This window comes from Galeopterus variegatus, unplaced genomic scaffold, assembly GCF_000696425.1.
Source record: "Galeopterus variegatus unplaced genomic scaffold, G_variegatus-3.0.2 Scaffold687, whole genome shotgun sequence".
In the NCBI taxonomy this organism is placed as follows: Eukaryota; Metazoa; Chordata; class Mammalia; order Dermoptera; family Cynocephalidae; genus Galeopterus; species Galeopterus variegatus.
Window position 1 is genome coordinate 386,236 of NW_007726798.1, and position 20,195 is coordinate 406,430.

General features: G+C 35.1%; 2 protein-coding genes across 3 annotated transcripts in view; one reads left to right on the top strand and one right to left on the bottom strand.

The window, feature by feature from the left end:
* Window positions 1-6,035, top strand: part of SAV1 (salvador family WW domain containing protein 1) — a 25,555-nt gene extending 19,520 nt beyond the window's left edge. Inside the window, exon 4 of the mRNA XM_008571395.1 lies at window positions 5,703-6,035. Coding sequence (XP_008569617.1) covers window positions 5,703-5,904 — 202 coding nt within the window. The 3' untranslated portion in view covers window positions 5,905-6,035. The remainder of the gene's footprint in view (window positions 1-5,702) is intronic.
* A 1,583-nt stretch (window positions 6,036-7,618) lies between these two features.
* The window catches only part of ATL1 (atlastin GTPase 1), a 92,535-nt gene continuing 79,958 nt past the window's right edge, over window positions 7,619-20,195 (bottom strand). The window contains exons 9-14 of one of the 2 annotated variants that reach the window (XM_008571396.1): window positions 15,750-15,877; window positions 14,617-14,673; window positions 13,856-13,927; window positions 11,592-12,023; window positions 10,285-10,299; window positions 7,619-8,468 (exon numbers count right to left, since the gene is read on the bottom strand). In XM_008571396.1, the coding sequence (XP_008569618.1) occupies window positions 8,358-8,468; window positions 10,285-10,299; window positions 11,592-12,023; window positions 13,856-13,927; window positions 14,617-14,673; window positions 15,750-15,877 (815 nt within the window). In that variant the 3' untranslated portion in view covers window positions 7,619-8,357. The remainder of the gene's footprint in view (window positions 8,469-10,284; window positions 10,300-11,591; window positions 12,024-13,855; window positions 13,928-14,616; window positions 14,674-15,749; window positions 15,878-20,195) is intronic. The other variant, XM_008571398.1, reaches the window with a different exon arrangement.

Genomic DNA, 20,195 nt, shown 5'->3' on the forward strand with positions numbered 1-20,195 from the left:
TTTTTTTTTTTTTTTTTTTTTTTTAATTTTTTAATTTTTTTTTTGTCTTTTGTCTTTTTTCCGTGTCCGGCAACGGGATCGCAACCCTCGGTGTTGCTCCCACGCCTCGCTCAGCCAGTGAGCGGGAACCGGTCTGTATGTGGGATCCGAACCCTCGGGCGGGAGCGCCGCCGCGCTTCCCAAGCGGCGCACTATCCAGTGCGCCACCGGGCCGGCCCCACTTTTCTGTTTTAAAGACAGTTATTGAAATAAAATTTCTAGGAGGTTAAGCCAAGTCTGATCTAAATTTTTGCCATCTTATATATTCACCACTCCTTGCTTTTGTGCATGTGCCTGTGTGTGTATGCACGCTTTCAGCCTGGAGATTTTTTTTTTTTTTTAATTTTTTAATTTTTTTTCCTTTTTGTCTTTTTTCGTGTCCGGCAACGGGATCGCAACCCTCGGTGTTGCTCCCACGCCTCGCTCAGCCAGTGAGCGGGAACCAGTCTGTATGTGGGATCCGAACCCTCGGCGGGAGCGCCACCGCACTCCCAAGCGGCGCACTGTAGCAGTGCGCCACCGGGCCGGCCCAGCCTGGAGATTTTAAATATTATTTATTCACTTTTTTTCCTGCTTAGAACCATTTGTTTTTACTAGCTTCTTTTCAGGTATTTAATTTAAATAGTTGGTAGGATATCTAAAGGGAACATCTCATAATTATTTGATCATGACTTTACTCATTTAGGCCAGTTTAACATTCTTATAAAATTATTGGTCATTACTGTGAACTATTTATTAATTTTGGCCAATGGAAACATTTCCTTGCACTCTCTCCATTCTTCTCCATCTATAAATTTTCAACTTTTGTATTGATCCATGCCTGATGCAGAGAGAAAAGATGCTCTTTGAGGATTGCAGTCTAAAAGCATCAGGGTTTTTGTTTTGTTTTGATTTTTCTTTTTTTTTTTTTTTTCCTATGTCAAATTTAAGCCTTGGTAATGTAATTTTTTTTTTATTGAAACATAGTTGACTGTATGTATCTGTGAGGTACAGTGTTGAATATCAATACGTGTGTGTACTATGTGATGCTCAAATCAGGATAATTAGTATATTCAACATTATACATTGTAATTGTCTTTTGTGGCCCTTTACCAGTTCTTCCTTTAACCCTCCCACCCCCTTTCCCTCCTCTGGTAACCTCAGTTCTGTTCTTTCCTTTTGAAAGCTCGGCATTTTATTATTGTATTTTCCTTTCATTTATTTATTTATTTTTAGCTCCCACTTACAAGTGAGAATGTGTGGTATTTCTCTTTCTGTGCCTGGCTTATTTCATTAAATGTGATTTTCTCTAAGTTCATCCATGTTGCTGCAAATGGCAGTATTTCATTCTTTTTTATGGCAGAGTATTATTCCATTGTGTAAATATACCACATTTTCTAGTCATCTGACGATGGACATTTAAGGTTGGTTCCAACTCTTAGCTACTGTAAATAGAGCTACAATAAACATGAGAGTGCAGGTATCCCTTCGACGTGATGATTTCCATTCCTTTGGGTCATACCCAGCAGTGGAATTGCAGGATCGTATGGCAGTTCTATCTGTAGTTGTTTGAGGAACTTCCATACTGTGTTCCACAATTGTTGCACCAATTTATAGTCCCACCAACAGTGTAGGAGGGTTCCCCTTTGTCCACATCCTCACCAGCATTCATTATTCTTTTTGGTAATAGCCAGTCTAACTGGGGTGAGATGATATCTCAGAGAGAGAGAGAGAGAGAGAGAGAGAGAGAGAGAGTGTGAGAGTGTGTGTGTGTGTTAAACAAGCTCAGTTAATTAACTTTATTTTTCCTTGTATAAAACCCTGTGTTGTAGCTATGGCTGGAGCCTGGGTCTTCTGCACAGACACTCTGGTGTGGGTCTTTATAAGATGGTCAGTGAATTCCTGATAGGGAGACTTTGGTTATTATATCATAATATCCATGGAGTATAGGAATGGGATAAAGAATGATAGCAGGTGGAGTTTTCTTGCCTATTTCCTCTTTTCTTTATCCCTTTATACTACCTGATCTACTACTTTGTATAGCCTGTGTTTGTGTGCTGATCCTAAATCACGCATAATATGTGTATGTATTTATGTTTTCCTTTAGCCTGGAAGAATATGTGCCCAGCTGTTAACCTTGATTATTTCTGGGGGTTGATAAGATTGAGGAGGGTTATTCTTTCTACATTGTTATTTCTACTTCATAGTCATTATTAAAAAGAAATGGCATAAGCTTTCCTTTTGCAGGGAAAAGATAGTACTTCAGTGGAACTCCTGGTTTCTTATCAAGAGAAACAAACTTCCAAAGATTAGAGTCCCTTTCAACTCTGTGGTTCTGTGAGCTAACTATATAAAACTTAAGGAAACTTAAAATAGGTTGGAACTCTTCTAGACTGGGCCAGACTGAAAAAGAGAGCAAGTACTTCTTTCTGCTTAAAAACTTAATAAAAAAAAAAAAAGGTCTGGAAACCTGTTGCTTTCTAGTTGATCCTAATTTATGTCTTTAAAGAAGATGGAAATGGTTAATATTGTTCTGTTAACAAAGGGTGAGCAGTTATTTACAAGTCAGGTAATGGAGGATCAATTACATATGTCAACAAAAAGAGTTTTTGACAAAAAATTATCTTGTTTCTTCCTTTTGTTTTCCAAACAGTTGAAAATCTTCTAACTTCCTGAAATTCTTTAATGCAATTTCTAGTAGTAGTTTACCAGCACAATTTTTGCATGTACTTCCAAAACTTGACTTAGCAGATCGTGTTCTAAATTTTCATTTATTTAATTTCTGTAAAGTTATGTTTTTAAATCTGCTCACAAAATTCTGTAATACATGGTATAACTGTAATCAAGCTGAGCTGTAGAATAAAATTATAAAATTTGATCTTTAACAGGAAAAAGACCATCAGGTATATAATTACTTTCTGTTATTACCCCCCCACCCCCCACCCCAACACCAGTCCCCAGCAGTATTATGGTAGGGCTTTTTTTATTCCAATGGCTTGACAATCCCACAGTGTCACCACTGACCCAGTTCTGGATATAGGAGGAAAGGAAGGAAGAGTGGGCATACTGTTATGGGGGGGTGGGCACAGAGGAGTACATTATGATACCTGGAGCTGGGATAATGGTACTTTGGGTACCTTAAGGTGGCTTCCATTGGAGTATGGACAGGTTTTTCTTGGTACCATCACAGCAACTGCTCTTTGCATATATGGGTTATTTATAAGTGTTTGAATAGAATATTGCCTGAGGAAAATCAGTGAAAGAGGTGTTATAAGTCTAGGCTACTCAAGAAGTTTACAGCCAATTTTCTTTTTTTTCTTTTTTTTTTTTTTGTCTTTTGTCTTTTTCCGTGTCCGGCAACGGATCGCAACCCTCAGTGTTGCCCCCGTACCGGACCGGGGACCGGCAACGGGATCGCAACCCTCGGTGCTGCTCCCGCGCCTCGCTCAGCCAGTGAGCGGGAACCGGTCTGTATGTGGGATCCGAACCCTCGGGCGGGAGCGCCGCCGCGCTTCCCAAGCGGCGCACTTATCCAGTGCGCCACCGGGCCGGCCCTTACAGCCAATTTTCTGAATGATGTACCTGTGTATATAGAGTATAAATGGCTAAAAGTTAAACTTGGGGAAGCATATTTCTTGGCTAGTTAAGAAGGAAAGATGGGTAGTTTGTATACTTCCAGAAAAGCAGGCATATTGAGGTGTATTATAGGCAGAGGGGAGAAGTAGCAGAAGAAGTAGGATTTCCATTCCATACTTTGCCGTATTTTCACATCTAAGCTCTTAGACTGTTTTTTCTTTTTCACAAAGAATTTTCTCTAATTCTGATTTTGTTGCTTCTTCCTATAATCTTACTCTCGAAGCTGAATGCTGTCATTGGAAGTCAGAAAATTGAAGCTTTTTTTTTTAAACTTGAATGCTTATAAAGAATAATATTCATGTCTTAAAAAATAAGTATGATATTTACCAGCTTATTTTTCTGTTTTTCCTTCCTAGAAAGTACACAGATGATAAATGAGTTTAACATTCTCGTGGTTCACCTGATATAAATTTAAGCATCTTAAATTAGTAGACATTGCTGGATTGCCCCTTAACTATGGAAATCAGACTCTGGGTGATGGTTAGGAATTACGAATTTGTTTCAAACAAATATGTAAAACCTTAAGTTACATAAATGGCAGAAGTTCTAGGAAACACCTTGTAACTGTTTCTTCATGGAGGCTTATTCAGTATTTCTTGCAGTATCTCTCCAATTTATGTTCACAAATAGTTGGAGTTTCCCACTAAAAAGAATACAAAGCTTTCTACCAAAGAAGTCTATCTATTAGTAAATTTGTAGCTCTCGAGTAATTGAGTAAAATTGGGAGTCCAACAAAATATGTTCACCTTGCGGTTTTGCATATTGTGTCCCTGATATTTCTAGTACACATACCTAAGTTGGACAGAAATGAATGTCAAAAGTGTCAAGCACAGTAAGTGATTCATACTAACTGCTCAGTATGTTTCCTTTTTAAAAAAACTTAATTTTTTTTACATTAAATAGATGATGCTTTTGGAATAAAATCAAATGAATTTACTGAACAAAGAACCATTGGGTAGGAAATATTATGATTATTAAAAAATAAATTTACTAGAATTTGCAATCAAAGCTTACTGTTATGTCTGCTGTGCAATATGATTTAAGAGGTATAACTTCAGTATCATATAGGTACATGCCTTGCTTTAGTTCAAGCTCTTTGTCTAGTCTTAGTGGATTTTAACATTCAAAACCACTACTCTGAAGTATCTTATCCATATTTTTCTCCCTTTCTCAACTTTTACTCACTAAACACTTGTGCAAGAGCTAAATACCCTCTTTAGGTTTTACTTTTTTATCTTTAAAATGAGAAAATTGAATTAGAGTGTTGTCTGCACATGGGAGGTGCTAAAAACAGTTGATTGCATATTCCATCTCAACGTATGATCCACTTACCATTGAAGAAGGACTAAAAGCCTTCCAGAATATATGTAAATATAATCTTACATGATTCTTCACCACATTGTGGAATCTTTGGCAGTCCCCTTATTGTCTCATTTTGAAAAGAGTTTATTCTTTCTTCTTGAATTTGTTTGGGTTTTTGAATACTATGTACCCAACCTCAGGAATACTTAGCCCATTAATGATGGTTCCTCTTCATTCCTCTTTCTTCTCTTTGGTTCCTTGTTTGCTCTAGTGAACAGCATTCCTCAAAAAGATCTGTTAACACTAATGACACAAATGACACAAATAATTTTGTCCATTTTTGTGCCTTATCATTTACAAGCACAGTGTGTTCTGAAGTATTCTTAAGTTCCTGACAATTAACTTTGGATGAACCTTGAGTAGTATAGAATGTGTTCTTCAGAAATTATAGAACCACTGTAGTTTGAAATCTGTGTTCATAGTTGTCATGTTAATATTAGAATAAATGATACTTAAAAGAAATAGGTATTCTTTAGCTTAAATTGAAATGAAGTAATTAGCAGTTTTCTCCTTTCCCTAAAAAATAGTGTATTTAAATAGCAGTTAATAACTCAGTTATTTTAAATTCAAGCTTATGGGTTGTTTAGTTATAATAAAGTTGATATTTTAAAAAGCAGATTAGTATTGCTATAAATGCATGTTTATGTATTTGTTGTGAACATATTTATGATTGTGTTTTAAAACAGGTATGACCACATTCTGAAGTGGGAACTCTTCCAGCTGGCTGACCTGGATACATACCAGGGAATGCTAAAGTTACTCTTCATGAAAGAACTGGAACAGATTGTTAAAATGTATGAAGCCTATAGGCAGGCTCTCCTCACAGAGTTAGAAAACCGCAAGCAGAGACAGCAGTGGTATGCCCAACAACATGGCAAGAATTTTTAAGTTAATTTTTTTTAAATTAAGTTTTATAAGAGCTTTAAAATATTTTCACTGATAAAAAATTGCAAATAAGTACTTTGGTTAATAATGGCAGCTTACTTTTTGGAAATTATAAAATTCTAAATTACATGTATTTTTTTTATTAAAAACTTCCTTTTATGGAACAAACAAAATGAATTTGTTAACACTTCCAAATGAGGTATATTAGGAACTGCTTTGCGTGTTCTTGATGAAGAAAAATGCAACAAGAAATGTTATTATAGGCAGATATTAAATAGGAAATGATCATTTTTTTACTTCTTACAGCAGCAGTACCTTTCTTTTTTGAAAAGAAAAAAATCTATGCAGTATTTTTAAAAAGATGTTTACTGCTTTAGTGTGGAATATTGTCTAGAATAGGATGGTTTAAATATTACCATGGTGTAGTTCAAAATATAAAATAGGATTTAGAACCTTAATTGTGATAAATTTCTATATATGATGTATATAGTTGTTATACCCCCACCACCAAAATGTGAGGAACCTTTTAAAAGTGTGTTGAGAAAATATTTTGGGGTATGAAAGTATGAAGGGCCTTTATATCTTTCAGGAATAAATCTAATCATAGAGACTTAGCCTCTGTGGAGGAGGTGTGTATAGCACTCAAAGTTGTTACCGTCACTTCCTTACTTTCAGCCAGGGCTCCTAATGCATTGATAGCATGGCTCTGATGAGAAAGGGACAGGCCCAAGCCAAGGGTTAAGATCCCCTTACCGGTCATCTTTTAAAAAAAAAAAGAAAGGGGGAGGGTTCCTGACAGCATAGCACTCTGCCTTCTGACAGACTGGGTAAGCTGCCAAAATTGGCAATCAGGGATTCAATAAGAAATTTTGGTCATTAAATCGATTTTATATTGCTTTTTTATCCTCTAAGCATTTGTCACAGAACTTTAAAAACATTTATTTCCCTCTCAATTATTTTTCTCTTTTGATTTTTTAGTTGTTAAGATGTTGTTCATAATTAGTGCAGTATGTTTCAGACAAATTTATGATACTTCCAGTCTGTAAAGCTCTAGAATTCTGTGAATTTCAACATTAGTTGAAGTAAATGTAAATATGAAATACGTGTAAATATATTTTGAGTTTAGGTGGTCTTCCAGAGTACAGAGCACTCGCAGTTAAATATCCTGAGTTTGAGTTATTGATAAAGTGTTGAAAATGTTAAAGTGTTTCATTTTATATAACAAGCTTATTAAATATATTTTTGTGAAAACTAAATGTGTGGTTTTTGAGTCCATGTTTTAGACATAGTGCTATAAATACTTGATTTTTCTGTTCAGAAGGCCCATCAGCAAAGGAAGCAATATAATGAAAGGGGTATTGAAAAATGAAAGTATAGCTAGTGAAATTTTTCATTGGGAAAGATAATTTGCTGAACTTGTGATCAAACTTTTCAAAGATGTAAGTTTATATCTCTTATGAACTTGCACATATTCTTTTTATCTTAAGATAATTAAGACAGTTCTTATTTGTTTTGGACCTCCCAGATAAGAGGCAGCATTACTTCTCTTTTTTCATTACTACACCTTTTTTTTTTCCTCTAAAAGTCTGCTCAGTGAAACTCCACTGGAGATTTTAGTAATTTGTTATGGTGTCAACAATTAAAGAAAATGCATTTTGAATTAAAAAAAGACATAAACCTTCATTATTCTGTATCAGACTTCCCAAACATTTTCAAATTCAGTAAGCATTTGTTTTTAATCTTATGAACCAGAGTAAACTTTAATAATAGTTCACATGTTAAAAGAATAAACCTATGAGGAATACATTTCTTTGTGTACTAAATGAAAAAATATACAATGCAGTGAAACTCAAATACATATACAGTAAAGTGATTTTTGTGCATTTTTGATCAAGAGGTTTATATTCTATATTAAATCATAATATAAAAGAAGCAGTATATAGTTTTTGGTAAAGCAGTTGAAAAGCAGTGTATTAAAAAATAACTAAGAGATCATGATATATGTAAGATGATATAGATTAAATCAAGCCTGCTGAGTTGTGATGCTATGCTTTAATAAATGGCTATGTGAAGAACTCAAAATATTTTTTGTAGAAATTAAATGAGCGTACCCAAACATGGAGTAATATCACTACATGGTTTAATTATAACCCAGTAGTAGAATTTAATAACTTCAAGCAGAACACATGTACTGTCATCATAAATAGACAAATACCTTAAATTAACAGCATATTTGAGGACTAAATCAGAAAACTGTACGTGTCAACAAAATGATATAACCATGCATACATACATCTGCTTATTAAACACTGGAGTAAAAGAACTAAACCATTTTGCAGTCCTCAGAGGTGTTTGATATCTGTTCTGATGGAAGCATTTTGAATGTTTGCATGGAGACATAAAACTGAATATTTAACTGACAATTGGCCATGCACCTTTATTTTTAAAAATTTGGATTAAATTTTCTTTTTTTCTGATTGTTCAGTAGATTCCGACTTTGGTGCAGGAAAAGCTTGGTGATACAGATGTCTGTGGGTTGCTGCTGCACTGTAAAGCTTGTACAAAGCCTACAATACAAGAATCAAGATTATAAAACATTATAAATAGGTGTAAATTTTTTCCTTTTTAGGTTTTTTTGCTGAATTTGAAATCTTTATATCATTATATAAGATATGAATTAATAACTAATATCTTAAAACTCAGAAGTATTTTCAGTTCTCCAGTGTGTGTGTTATCATTTTTGTGGACCTTCGTGGTAGATGTTTTATTCTCAGATTGCATTTCCTTTTAGCTTGCATACCTCTTGGAGCACAACTTCCCAACCATTATGTCTTAGGGGTGTGCTGAGAACTAACTGTGAATATTATCAATTTTAGATGAATTATAAGAGCTCATAACTTTTGACTGCCAGTAACTACTTTATTATATGTAGATAGTTCACTTGCTTTCTGGGCTTTCAATATGATTTCCAGAATGGGACCTATTTTATTTTCTATCATTTCCCAATAGGGCCCCTCCCCCATCACACTGGGATCCTTCACTTGTTTCCATTACTTAGTTCATATCTGACAAAACTTTATTCAGAAACATTCCCTCAGAAAGCCTACCTGCATTAAAATTACCTCTGCTATTCTTTGTGTCTTTTTAACAGTGCTGGAATCAGGAATTTTTGCATATTGCATATTGCTTTATTGAAGTGTCCATAGGTATTGTTATGTTTCTCCCAACTCAGCTAGTGACTAAAATTCATTCCCCCCTCTGACTTTCACATACTGAACATTCATTTACAACTTTCCTGATTTAGTTCTGGAATCTGTGAAGAGTCTGAATATTTTTAAAAACTGGATAAAAGCTTGAGATCTTTTAAATAGCAATCTATTCCCAGGAAATTCCATTAATTTTTATCATTCATCAGTCCGTTAGCTACTTTTTTTTATTTTCTAAAGGCATTAAGTCTGAGTGGTACCATCTTCAGTTCTATGAATGCATATTGGTGTAACATGATGTTGTCTTAGTTCTGTTATATTCTGATTCTTATGCATTCAATTTAATCTCAATTCTCTTAAAAGCTTACATTTTTTCTTAAGGTTTGATTTACAAAGTTAAAATTTGCTTTTGCTTTTTTAGTGAATTTCTTTTACTGAATTTTACATAGATAGCTCCTTATTGACTTATAAATATTGTGTCTCAATGGTATTTGATTAGAGGACATAATCTAGTTATATGCTACAGTAAAAATTGAGTAAAGAATTGTGCGCTCTCTGTAGTTATTCAAGATCAGCTTTGCTTCCTGAAGATAATGACCAAAATGACTCCACCGAAAAATTTTCTTTAGTGTAACAAATGATTCTTTTGTGGAAGTTCACATTCTTTCTTTAGATATATAATTTTGCACATGTGCAGTAGGAGAAATGAACACTTACAAGTCAGGTCTGAGGTATGCCAAGAAAGTTAAAATGCATACTGCCCTGGAACCTGCTCAAAGTGGTAGTATGGGTAACTGTCACTCAAAAATCAAAGTTAAAAACAACTTCTGAAGATTGTGGCTGAGTTTAAATACACTACAATGGTTAAATGTCTGCAAGCTTCGTAATTGCACTTGCTTTACTCTGCAGTAGAGCAGAATGCACCATGTCAGAGCTGAAGAATTTTGAAAACTTCTACACATTGAGGATACAAATCAAATATTCATGATAATTCAACTCTTATGTTTTAAAACCATGTTACAAATTTACAATTAAAAATTTAAATCTTAGAAGACCATTAGTCACTAAAGAACTAATCTATATTAAGATATCTTTTAATGGGTAGTCACTTTACAAAATAATATCATAATTTTACAAATATATAGCTCTTAATTAAAAAAAGTTTTTTTTAACTTACCTCATTTGTACTTCCCTGTGGCAAAGGCAGTTTAAAAAGGAGAAAAGAAAAGTATATATCCCACTTCGATAATAGCATTATGATATTCAACTTTGTTTACGATATTAATGGTATTCTCAATGGCAAGAACAAATACTCCTACAGATTTTTCAGTTTAGGTTACATATTTTATCAGAATCATTTCAAGAACCCAATTCTGTATTCCTCATAGGTTTCAGTATCATATTCTATTAGGGTTTTGAAATTTATCTCAAACCTTTTGTCTTCAACCTTTCGTGGTTGAGGGACTATATGAGATAGTGAGTGGCTCAGAGCATCCAGTTTTTACCTCAGTCATTTCCCATTGCGCTATTAGTTTATCTCAGCTAGAATCTTCGAAGGCACACATTAAATCCATTGGTTACAATTCTCTTATAAGGAGTATAACATATAAGTATGCTCTTAATGCTGGGAGAATTGTAGCTATTACTTGCCACCTGCAGACCATAAACTTTCAAGTCTTCAAAATTTTATGAAGAGTCTCAGATTTAGCTTCACTAAATTCCCCTAAGTTATCATGAGGTAACTGAAGACACTTCCAAAATGACATACCGAATTGATTATTGTTCTAGGTGTATTTATAATTGTCTCCCCTGTCCATAATAATTTGGACAATGGCCTTGACTCTCTAGCACATGACTGATTGGACCATTAAGGATAACTGACTCATGAGCAATACAAGGGTACTTCAAAAAGTTTTTGGAAAAATAAAATAGACTCTTCCCATGAACTTTTTGAAGTATCCTTGTATAGAGGTTGATCACTGGCTCATGCTAATGGTTTGGTGCAAAAGTCTAGCTCAGAAACAATCTGAAGTAATCTGATACTGCTTTCAGGAGTTTATACTTAAGAAGAGTGATACAATGACTTATAATAGTGGCTCATATATGCTGCTAACAGGGCAAATGCTAGTCAAATGATTGTAGGTATAAAGTAATGTTATAATTGAGTCACAATCAGGTAAATAAAACCTGTTTTCTCATACTTTTAACAGCTTGCATTTTTAGGATAAGAAAAAGTAAAAACACTCCTTAATCCATGTATTTTTTAAAAACATTGAAATGTTAACTGGAAAACATTGTGCAAGAATTTACATATTGTATTATAGTTACTTGATTGTATCTTGCCATCTTGATAGCTTGTAAAGTTCTTGAAAACTGGGGCCCATGTCCATCTGTGTATTTCCAGCATCTAATGCCATGCCTGGTACGTAGATGACATTGAAACATGTGCTGAATTTAGTTGGAGAGAATTAAAAATGTTCCTACCTGGTCCCACAAAGCTGCAGCCACCTGGTCTATTACAGCTCCCAGCTCTCGGTATTCTCCTGAGTACCGGATGTATGCCCAGGTGCACAGGGTGATAAGGGTCAGTCCCATTATCATATTGCATAGGCTAGCTATGATGTCCAAACCAATGAATCCAGTCACACCAGCAATCACATATGTGATAAAGATGACAACAAACAGTGTGGCTGGGGTACGAGCTGCGTGGAAGATATTTTTGCTATCATTGTGCTTGATATACTGGATGTAAAGTTCATCTATTTCACTCTCCAACTGCTGCAAGTAACGCCGGCTAAATTCTTCCCCACCCATCTTCTTCACCCCACGGAATAGCTTCACAGATTCTTCCTTAAGCTGCAGATGTTTGGTCTGCAAGTCATTAGGGGCCAGAAATGGTTTGTCTCCACCACAAATCTGTATCAGAGAAATATTTGTTTATGCAATGCAGAGTAAAATTAGCAACTATATCAAAAATGTTCACCTAGCTAGCTGAGTTTATTAGAATACATTAATGATCAAAAGGAGCCTACATATATGTTTTGTCAGTCCACATCTTTCCACCCTCCATCTATGAGGTGTGACTATAAGTGGTGCTAGCATTTTATAGGTGCCTTATATAAAGTCATTCTTAATTTTATTTTCATTTTGACAGGAGAAATAGTATTTGTGACGATCGAAGTCCCTTAAGATGAAAAGGCATGACACAACATGAAGTGCAAACTGAGTTCATTCACAGAATGAATCCGAATCCAAGAAAACAACTTATATCCAAGTTCCTCTAGGAAATCTAACTACCCTGAAGTAATTTTGACCAATGAAGTTTGAAAAGGCATGACACAACATGAAGTGCAAACTGAGTTCATTCACAGAATGAATCCGAATCCAAGAAAACTTCTTATATCCAAGTTCCTCTAGGAAATCTAACTACCCTGAAGTAATTTTGACCAATGAAGTTTAATATAAAACAATAATCTGTGCTATAAAGCTCTCAAAGTAAAACTGTGAAATACATTTTCTTTGGGAGTTTCACTGGTTTTTGTTTGAATGGAGCCCACTGAGTATTTTCTTCCAGGGACTAAATAGAAGCATGTTTAATGTTTTGCACCACATTTTCAATTGTTTGAAAAGTTACAAGGGAAATCTCAGTTAAGCAAACCATTCACTTTGGTTAACTCTTCACTTTTGAGATTTAACTATATTGTGTCAGCACCACGCTCAGCCAGTGAGCAAACTGGCCATCCCTATATAGGATCCGAACCTGCAGCCTTGGTGTTACCAGCACCGCACTCTACCAAGTGAGCCACGGGCCGGCCTGTGAGATTTAACTCTATTGTGAATACTCTCGCTCTGATTGCCCTTATGTAGTAAGGCTTATGTAGTAAACACCATTCCGTGTACATTTCCCTTGATTCTAAACTCCATCAATTTTGGATGTAATTTTGATTTTATAATATTTTCAGGGAGAAATAACATTAGTAGATATAAACAATAATTATTAGATTCATCCTAATTTAGAATATTAAGATCAGGAAATATAGGACTGACCAGTAAGCTCAGTTGGTTAGAGTCTGATGTAACATCAAGGTCAAGGTTTCAGATCCCCATGCCAGCCAGCCGCCAAAAAAAAAAAAGGAAATATAGTATGTGGAAATATTGGCCTTTGATGTTTGATTTCTTTTTTTCTTGAAAGGTTTTATCTTTAAGAGGAATATTGGAAGTGTGGAATGTAAGGTGTAGGGGAGAGGGTAGCACATGTTATTTTAGTCACTAGATCTTATAAATAGTGGAAAGATACGGCCAAAAAAAAGGGAATATACGAGGGTACTTTAAAAAATTCATGGGAAGATGCATATTTATCTTTCTATTTTTCCACAAACTTTCTCAAGTGCCCTTGTATTTTAAACAGAGAGAACTAACTTAAAATGCCTTTAAAATTGTGCATACACATCTTTTTCTTTTCTTTTTTTTTTTGGCTGCTGGTGGGTATGGGATCCAAACCCTGATCCTAGTGTTACCAGCACCACACTCTCCCAAGTGAGCTAACTGGCCAGCCCTAAAATTGTGCATACATAATGTTCTTGTTTTCAGTATTTTAGAAATACAATAAGTAGACATGCGATACACATAGGCTGAGAGAAAAAATTAACTCAAAGCCACTTTGCATGTGTATACAGTGTGATGTGGAAGAAAAACTAAATTCAATGAAATACTGGTTTTATTTAAAACGTCATTTAAAATATTCTTACCTCTTCCATTTTTTTGTTGTATGTGTCCTTGGCAGTTGCCACGGCTGCTAAATTGTTAGCTTCTGCTGTGGCCTTTGGACAAAGTACAAAATATGATGTAAAATGGGGTTCATATTTATTAAACTTCCACAAGCAGTTCACATTTCACAGCATCATGTGCAAGAAATGTGCAAGAAACCAAAGTCATCAAATAATTTAAAACTGTTGAAATATTTCCACTACATTTTTTAAATTAGTAAAATTAAAATTTCAAAATGTATAAAACAGATTTTTACTCAATGAACCAAAGTTTTAAAATGAATTTTCATTTGGCAGATTTTTTCTCTCAAATAATATTTTTAAGCCTCTCAGCAAATGCAGGAAATCTATAAACTCAAACGCATGGGAAATAATGTACAGTACATTTTATATATACTAATATATAAAAATATGTCTAAGTTTAAGGATTGCTTCTGGTAGGACAATATCACTGACAGCAAAAAAGGACCATTGAGAACTTAATCTTTTAAAATATGTAAGGAAAACTAGTTTCTCCTTTTTAAAAATATTTAATTGTGGAGACCACTTGTTTAAGACGTGGACCTGGTTTTCTACTTCTTGTTACATTTGTGAATCTAAATCACAGCATGAGTCTGTTTTCCAAACAAATTTAGTACAAAGATAATGAAAACACTTAGTAAAGTTTGTATCAACACAAGCAGGAAAACTTAGCTTTAAGTGATAAGTGTTTTAAAACTTCATGCCTCCTGATTAATAAATACCTGTAACATGGACTTGGGATGTGGTAATTCTTCACCTTGATAGATCTTTATATAAGCCTTAAAAAAAAGAAGAAAAAGACTCATGTTCAAGCAATTCTACTCAATATGTCTCTAATTCTGTTAAATTGTATTCTAAAGTCTTGACACTTCAAAAAATATTTTCAGGAACTTATAACTTATTTCTTTCTCATACTTAAATTCCCTCTTTTCTTAGTTCATGCTGTATCCTTTTTCTGAAATTCCCTTTTCACACACCTCCACCTGCCAATCCTACCCTTAAAGTCTTAACTCAGTGCCATCCCCTTTAAAACTTTCTCAGATGCCTCTGCTGGGAGTAATCTCCCTTTTCAGTTACCTACAGGAATTTGTACCCTGCTGATGTGATAAGCTTTATGGAACAGGTTTGTGTAAGTGTCCTGAATCTCCTGCCAAATTGTAATCTTCTCCATAGCGTTATTATGCACAGTGAAAATTCAAATTTTAAATAACACATCATGTATTGCTGAGAGGGATGAAGATAAGTAGATCACACAGTAGGTATAAGATAGCATTTAAAGTGACAAAACATGAATTTTAAAAATTGATATTTTAGGCTTTGGAGCATCCATCCAAATTAGGTTGGTAATTGAAATTCTCCATTATATGTGTGGGTTGGCAAAAAGTATTCAGTGCCACCTGAGGTAAACAGGTAAATGCAAATTTAAAATAATTCCACTTCAAATTGGCCCTTGATGCCGACGGCAGTTAATGTGGAAGAATTTTCTTCAGTAAAAAGGTATAGTCTCTTTGGGGATAATCTTCAGAATGAAGGTAAGATTCAGTGTAGGTTCATGGACCCAGAGAAACAATCTGCCCCCCCAAAAATATTTTTCCAACTCTTAGATACATTCAAAATTTAAAATGTATTTCCCTCAAGATAAAAGGGGACAGTAAATGTACCTTCAAGGAGTTTCCTCAAAAAACAATTTCAGAAGGCAAGCTTCTCTTGGGGGGTTCATATTTTTTAAAATTCTTTTTACAGATTCCTCATGCCTTTGCATCCATATTTCAGAGTCTATATTTTTTTTTAGGAACTACATTCCAATACATGTCAATCTAAGTACTCACAAATACTCTAGAAATGAGAGCAATACCTTGAAGTACTCCACCAGACCTCGGCAGGTGATTTTATTCCCATTGATCTCTTTAATATCTAGGCTCTCAGGACTAAGTAGCCAAGGAATCAGTATTTTCAAGTTTTTGATGAATTCATCATCTATTTCTACAAGTAAAAGCAAATCCATCATTATTTTAAAAATCCTATCCAATCCTGTATGTCATAGAATAAAACATCCTTTGATTTCCTCCATTTCTTCCCCATTGATAATTCTCATTTAATTCCCCATCATTTAAACAACTCCTGAAACCTGTCCTTCTCAGGGTGAATGATTCTCCTTGCCCAGACTTCCAATGCTGGTCTCTTAGCTCCGGTCTAATTTTGTTTTTATCTTGTCTTCCACCTATAAAATAGCTTTCTTGATATTAAATGTTACACATATATTTTACAGGCCATTCATATGACCATTTCTTGTATTCTGTTGTCTTTAAGTCTTGTTTATGGTTTTGTATATATAGGCCCATAAACAGGTAAATCACTAGATAGATACTGGCTTTTAATGCATTACGTCCAGAAAATGTTTCCAAAAAGTGCTCTGTGTTTAGTGTGCCCAACTTTCTAGAAGTGTATAGAACTGGGTAAGTTGTGGTAACTAGGAAATCAAAAGATAGTGATGATGATGCTACTTCTAATGGTGGAACTTGGCAACACAAAATAACGGGGCAGAAAAAGCCACAGAGGCCTTTTAGCAGGGCAGAGGTAGTCCAAGTTATTTACCTGTCATGTTTGGCATAATTGATTACACATAACCCATGGTACAGTAGTAGATTCAAGCTTAACGTAGACTTAGCAAAGTAACACAGAAAATAGGTCAGAGAAGTCCTTTGAGCACAGTGATAATTTCTTAAATCATTATTTCAAATACATGGTAAAATATACATAATTGTGTAAAAGGTAAGATATGTACAGTGACTTGGTTTCTAAGTAAATGCAGTAAGCCTGTAATTTTAAAAAATCTGGACTTCAGCAGAGTTGCTGTGTTTTCAGGTTTGGGGGTTAGTGATTCTTAAGGTCTTAAGGATAAAGATTAAAACCTTAAGATTGTGTTTGCATTTTCCCTGTTGTTATATCTCAGTGTACACTGGAATACCAGTTTACGTTAGAATTTACATTTTCTGATTTTATGACATGCATGAGCATAATGCTGGAGATCCTTCACACTTTGTCTCATGTTTTGTACAACTTTGAAATTCCAGTGACCATGATTTATGAGTACTTATGGAGTTCATTCAAATTTATTTTGTTTGCATTGTACCAATTTTCACTGATAATTTTGCTTTATAGACTTATTCAAGTGTATTTATTGTCGTGGTTTGCTTTGCAGTTATGAGTATTCACTGGATTATAATACTGATATTTGTATTTACATTACCACATTCTTGTTTTGTGTTTTGTTACCTGCTATGTATATGGATTCACTGATACCAATAGGTTTCTTTTTTGCTGTACAATTTTATACTTCTTTCAGCATTAGTAGAATATTGCTATATATCTAGAATGTATCAATTCTTCCTGAATTTCTGTATAAAACACTTTTCTTCTTATAAAACCACTTTAAAATCACTTTCTAAACATGTATTTTAAACATCTCCCCACAAAGTTTCCTTATAAAATTAAATGAAATAAGATATACGTGTATCTAATGCACGAGCAAGTGTGGTAATTATCATTAAAGTAACCAGCATATAACCACACATTTAGATTAAAAATGTGTTCTAAAAATGTCATTAGCCACCTTTGTTCTCACTGGGACCAATGCTATGTATTTCAATTTTGGATTCAGAAAATAAGAACAATATATTCATGACATACATAAGTGGTGAGCTCTTGCTAATAATATTTATGAACAAGGTAAATGCATGACCTAGAACACCTGCAGACCAGTTCAGATCAATTTGCAGAGATTACTAATAAGTTTGACCCACTGCAAATGTTCAAGAAACATATGCAGGTGGGTAATTATTCAGTACGTTGTTCTATTTTCATTATTTCTTCAGTAATTTTTACCACAAAAGTAAAACTTTGCTAGGAATTCAGGGTCTAGGCCAAAGTGGTGGTTACCTGTCACACTAACTGAGGACATGATACATGCTTTATTAGAACTCCACAGGGCAGATGCACTGGTGTAGTATTACTTTGTAAATCAACAAAGAAAAATATTTTTTCAGATTTCCTAGCTTACAAGTTATTAGAAACACATTTTTTAAAATAATCAACTTGCAATGACAGTTGTGTATGCTTTCTGAAATCTAACTGGAACTGCTAAGGAAGCAGTTCCACAACCTATGATGTGGTTACTTGGTTGCTCTACATATGGTACTATAACGGGGAGCAACCTCAAAAAAAGGAAAACTCCTGGGCTGGCCCGGTGGCACACTCGGTAGAGTGTGGCGCTTGCGAGTGCGGTGGCGCTCCCGCCAAGGGTTCGGATCCCATATAGAGACCGGTCCGCTCACTGGTTGACCGCGGTGCAGGCGCGACACCGAGGGTTGCAATCCCATTGCCGGTTGCGGTACGGGCGCGACACTGAGGGTTGCAATCCCGTTACCGGTCATGAAAAAAGACAAAAAGGAAAAAAAAAAAAAAAGGAAAACTCCTTGTTAATTAAAAGATTGTATATGCTATGCTAGAGGAGGTATTCAGTAGACAATCAGTAAGAGGTAGCTTTTTTTTTTTTTTTTTCCTTTTTGTCTTCGTGACCGGCAACGGATCACAACCCTCAGTGTCGCGCCCGTACCGGACCGGGACCGGCAAAGGGATCGCAACCCTCGGCGTTGCGCCCGCACCTCGCTCAGCCAGTGAGCGGCCGGTCTGTATGTGGGATCCGAACCCTCGGCGGGAGCGCCGCCACGCTCCCAAGCGGCGCACTGTAGCAGTGCACCACCGGGCCGGCCCCTAGTAAGAGGTAGCTTAATATAGCATGAATGAATGTGATTCAGTGCTTTTGATCCTTTTGATTTCCTATGTGGGAAGCTCTTAAGTAAGAGGTAGCTTAATACAGCATGAATGAATGTGATTCAGTGCTTTTGATCCTTTTGATTTCCTATGTGGGAAGCTCTTAAATTAATAGCAATTAAATTTAATCATAATATTATAAGTTTTTATTAACACCGGAAATAGATAAGAATAATAATTGCAATACCATGAAGGACTATGAACAAATAGTAATTATAACAATTATTACTATTGATTGAGCTATAAAGTTATTTCTGTGTGTGAAAGACTATGTGAAAAACTTATCAAAGAACAATTTTTGCACAATTGTTTATTCAGATATTTCTTCCCCAGAGGCAAACACTCAGATGCCAAACCTCTGGAGAACAGAATGGCCAGATTACAAGACATCCTGGATAGAAATCACACCAAATTATAAGATTCAGGGTGGAGTGGAAAGATTACGTAGACAGCAAACTTTCAAACTGCCCAAGTAAACACTGAAGCAAAGTAGAACATTTCTACACACGAGGGATTTAGTAGCAGTCTCATAAGGTATGAAAGCCTCATTAAAATGGAACTTTTGGGCTGGCTGGTTTGCTCAGTTGGTAGAGAACAGTGTTCAAAACACATCCAAGGCTTGGATCCCTATATTAGCCAGCAGCCAAAAAAAAAAAAAAGGAAATTTTATGGGCAACTGGAGATCTGCCTTTCATTTCTCTTTCTCCCAGGCTAGTCACCATGGTAAACTTGTAACTTACAGGTCGCTGTAAACCAATTGTGTAGGTTAATATACACGTATGTGTAGACATGTGAGTAAAATTGGAGAATAAATCTGTTAAAATAGAAGAACAAATGTCATTATATGTTTGCATAATTTGTCCTACACTCTCTCCCTGAGCTCTTTCATCACAAAATGTATCAGTTAATTTAAGATCTGTAGCTGTATATTACATTAATGGAATAAGCCAGAGTACTTTTTTGTCTCAATAAAGGACTGTTGTTGAAGGCCTGCCCCTCCCCTGCCTGTTTACAGCTCCCAACTCCAGAGAAGAAAGAGAGGCTTTGTGGAAGCCCTCTCTTTATGTAATTTATTCAAAACACATTGAAGCCATTAGGTAACTGCACAATATCAAGAGGTCTGTGTGTCCACTAGTGGGTTAGAATTCATAAGTGACAATGAAATTATAGGATCCTGGCATCAATGCATTAATACGTGCTTACTGTGATCTACTGTATAAAGGTAAGATTATTTGAAATGTACATAAAAGCAATGCTGAAGACTGAGAAATTTGGGATTCTATTTACAGTAGTAACTGCCAAAGTTAAATACAAGGTATTTGAGAGTAAATGTCATGGGTACAGGGAAAAAATAATACTTTTGCTTTCCAAATCTGCCAGGTTCATAAAACTGTTATGTTAACTGTCATAAGTGTTACAGTTATGTTATCCTTTTTTTTTTTTTTTTTTTTTTTTTTTTTTTGTCTTT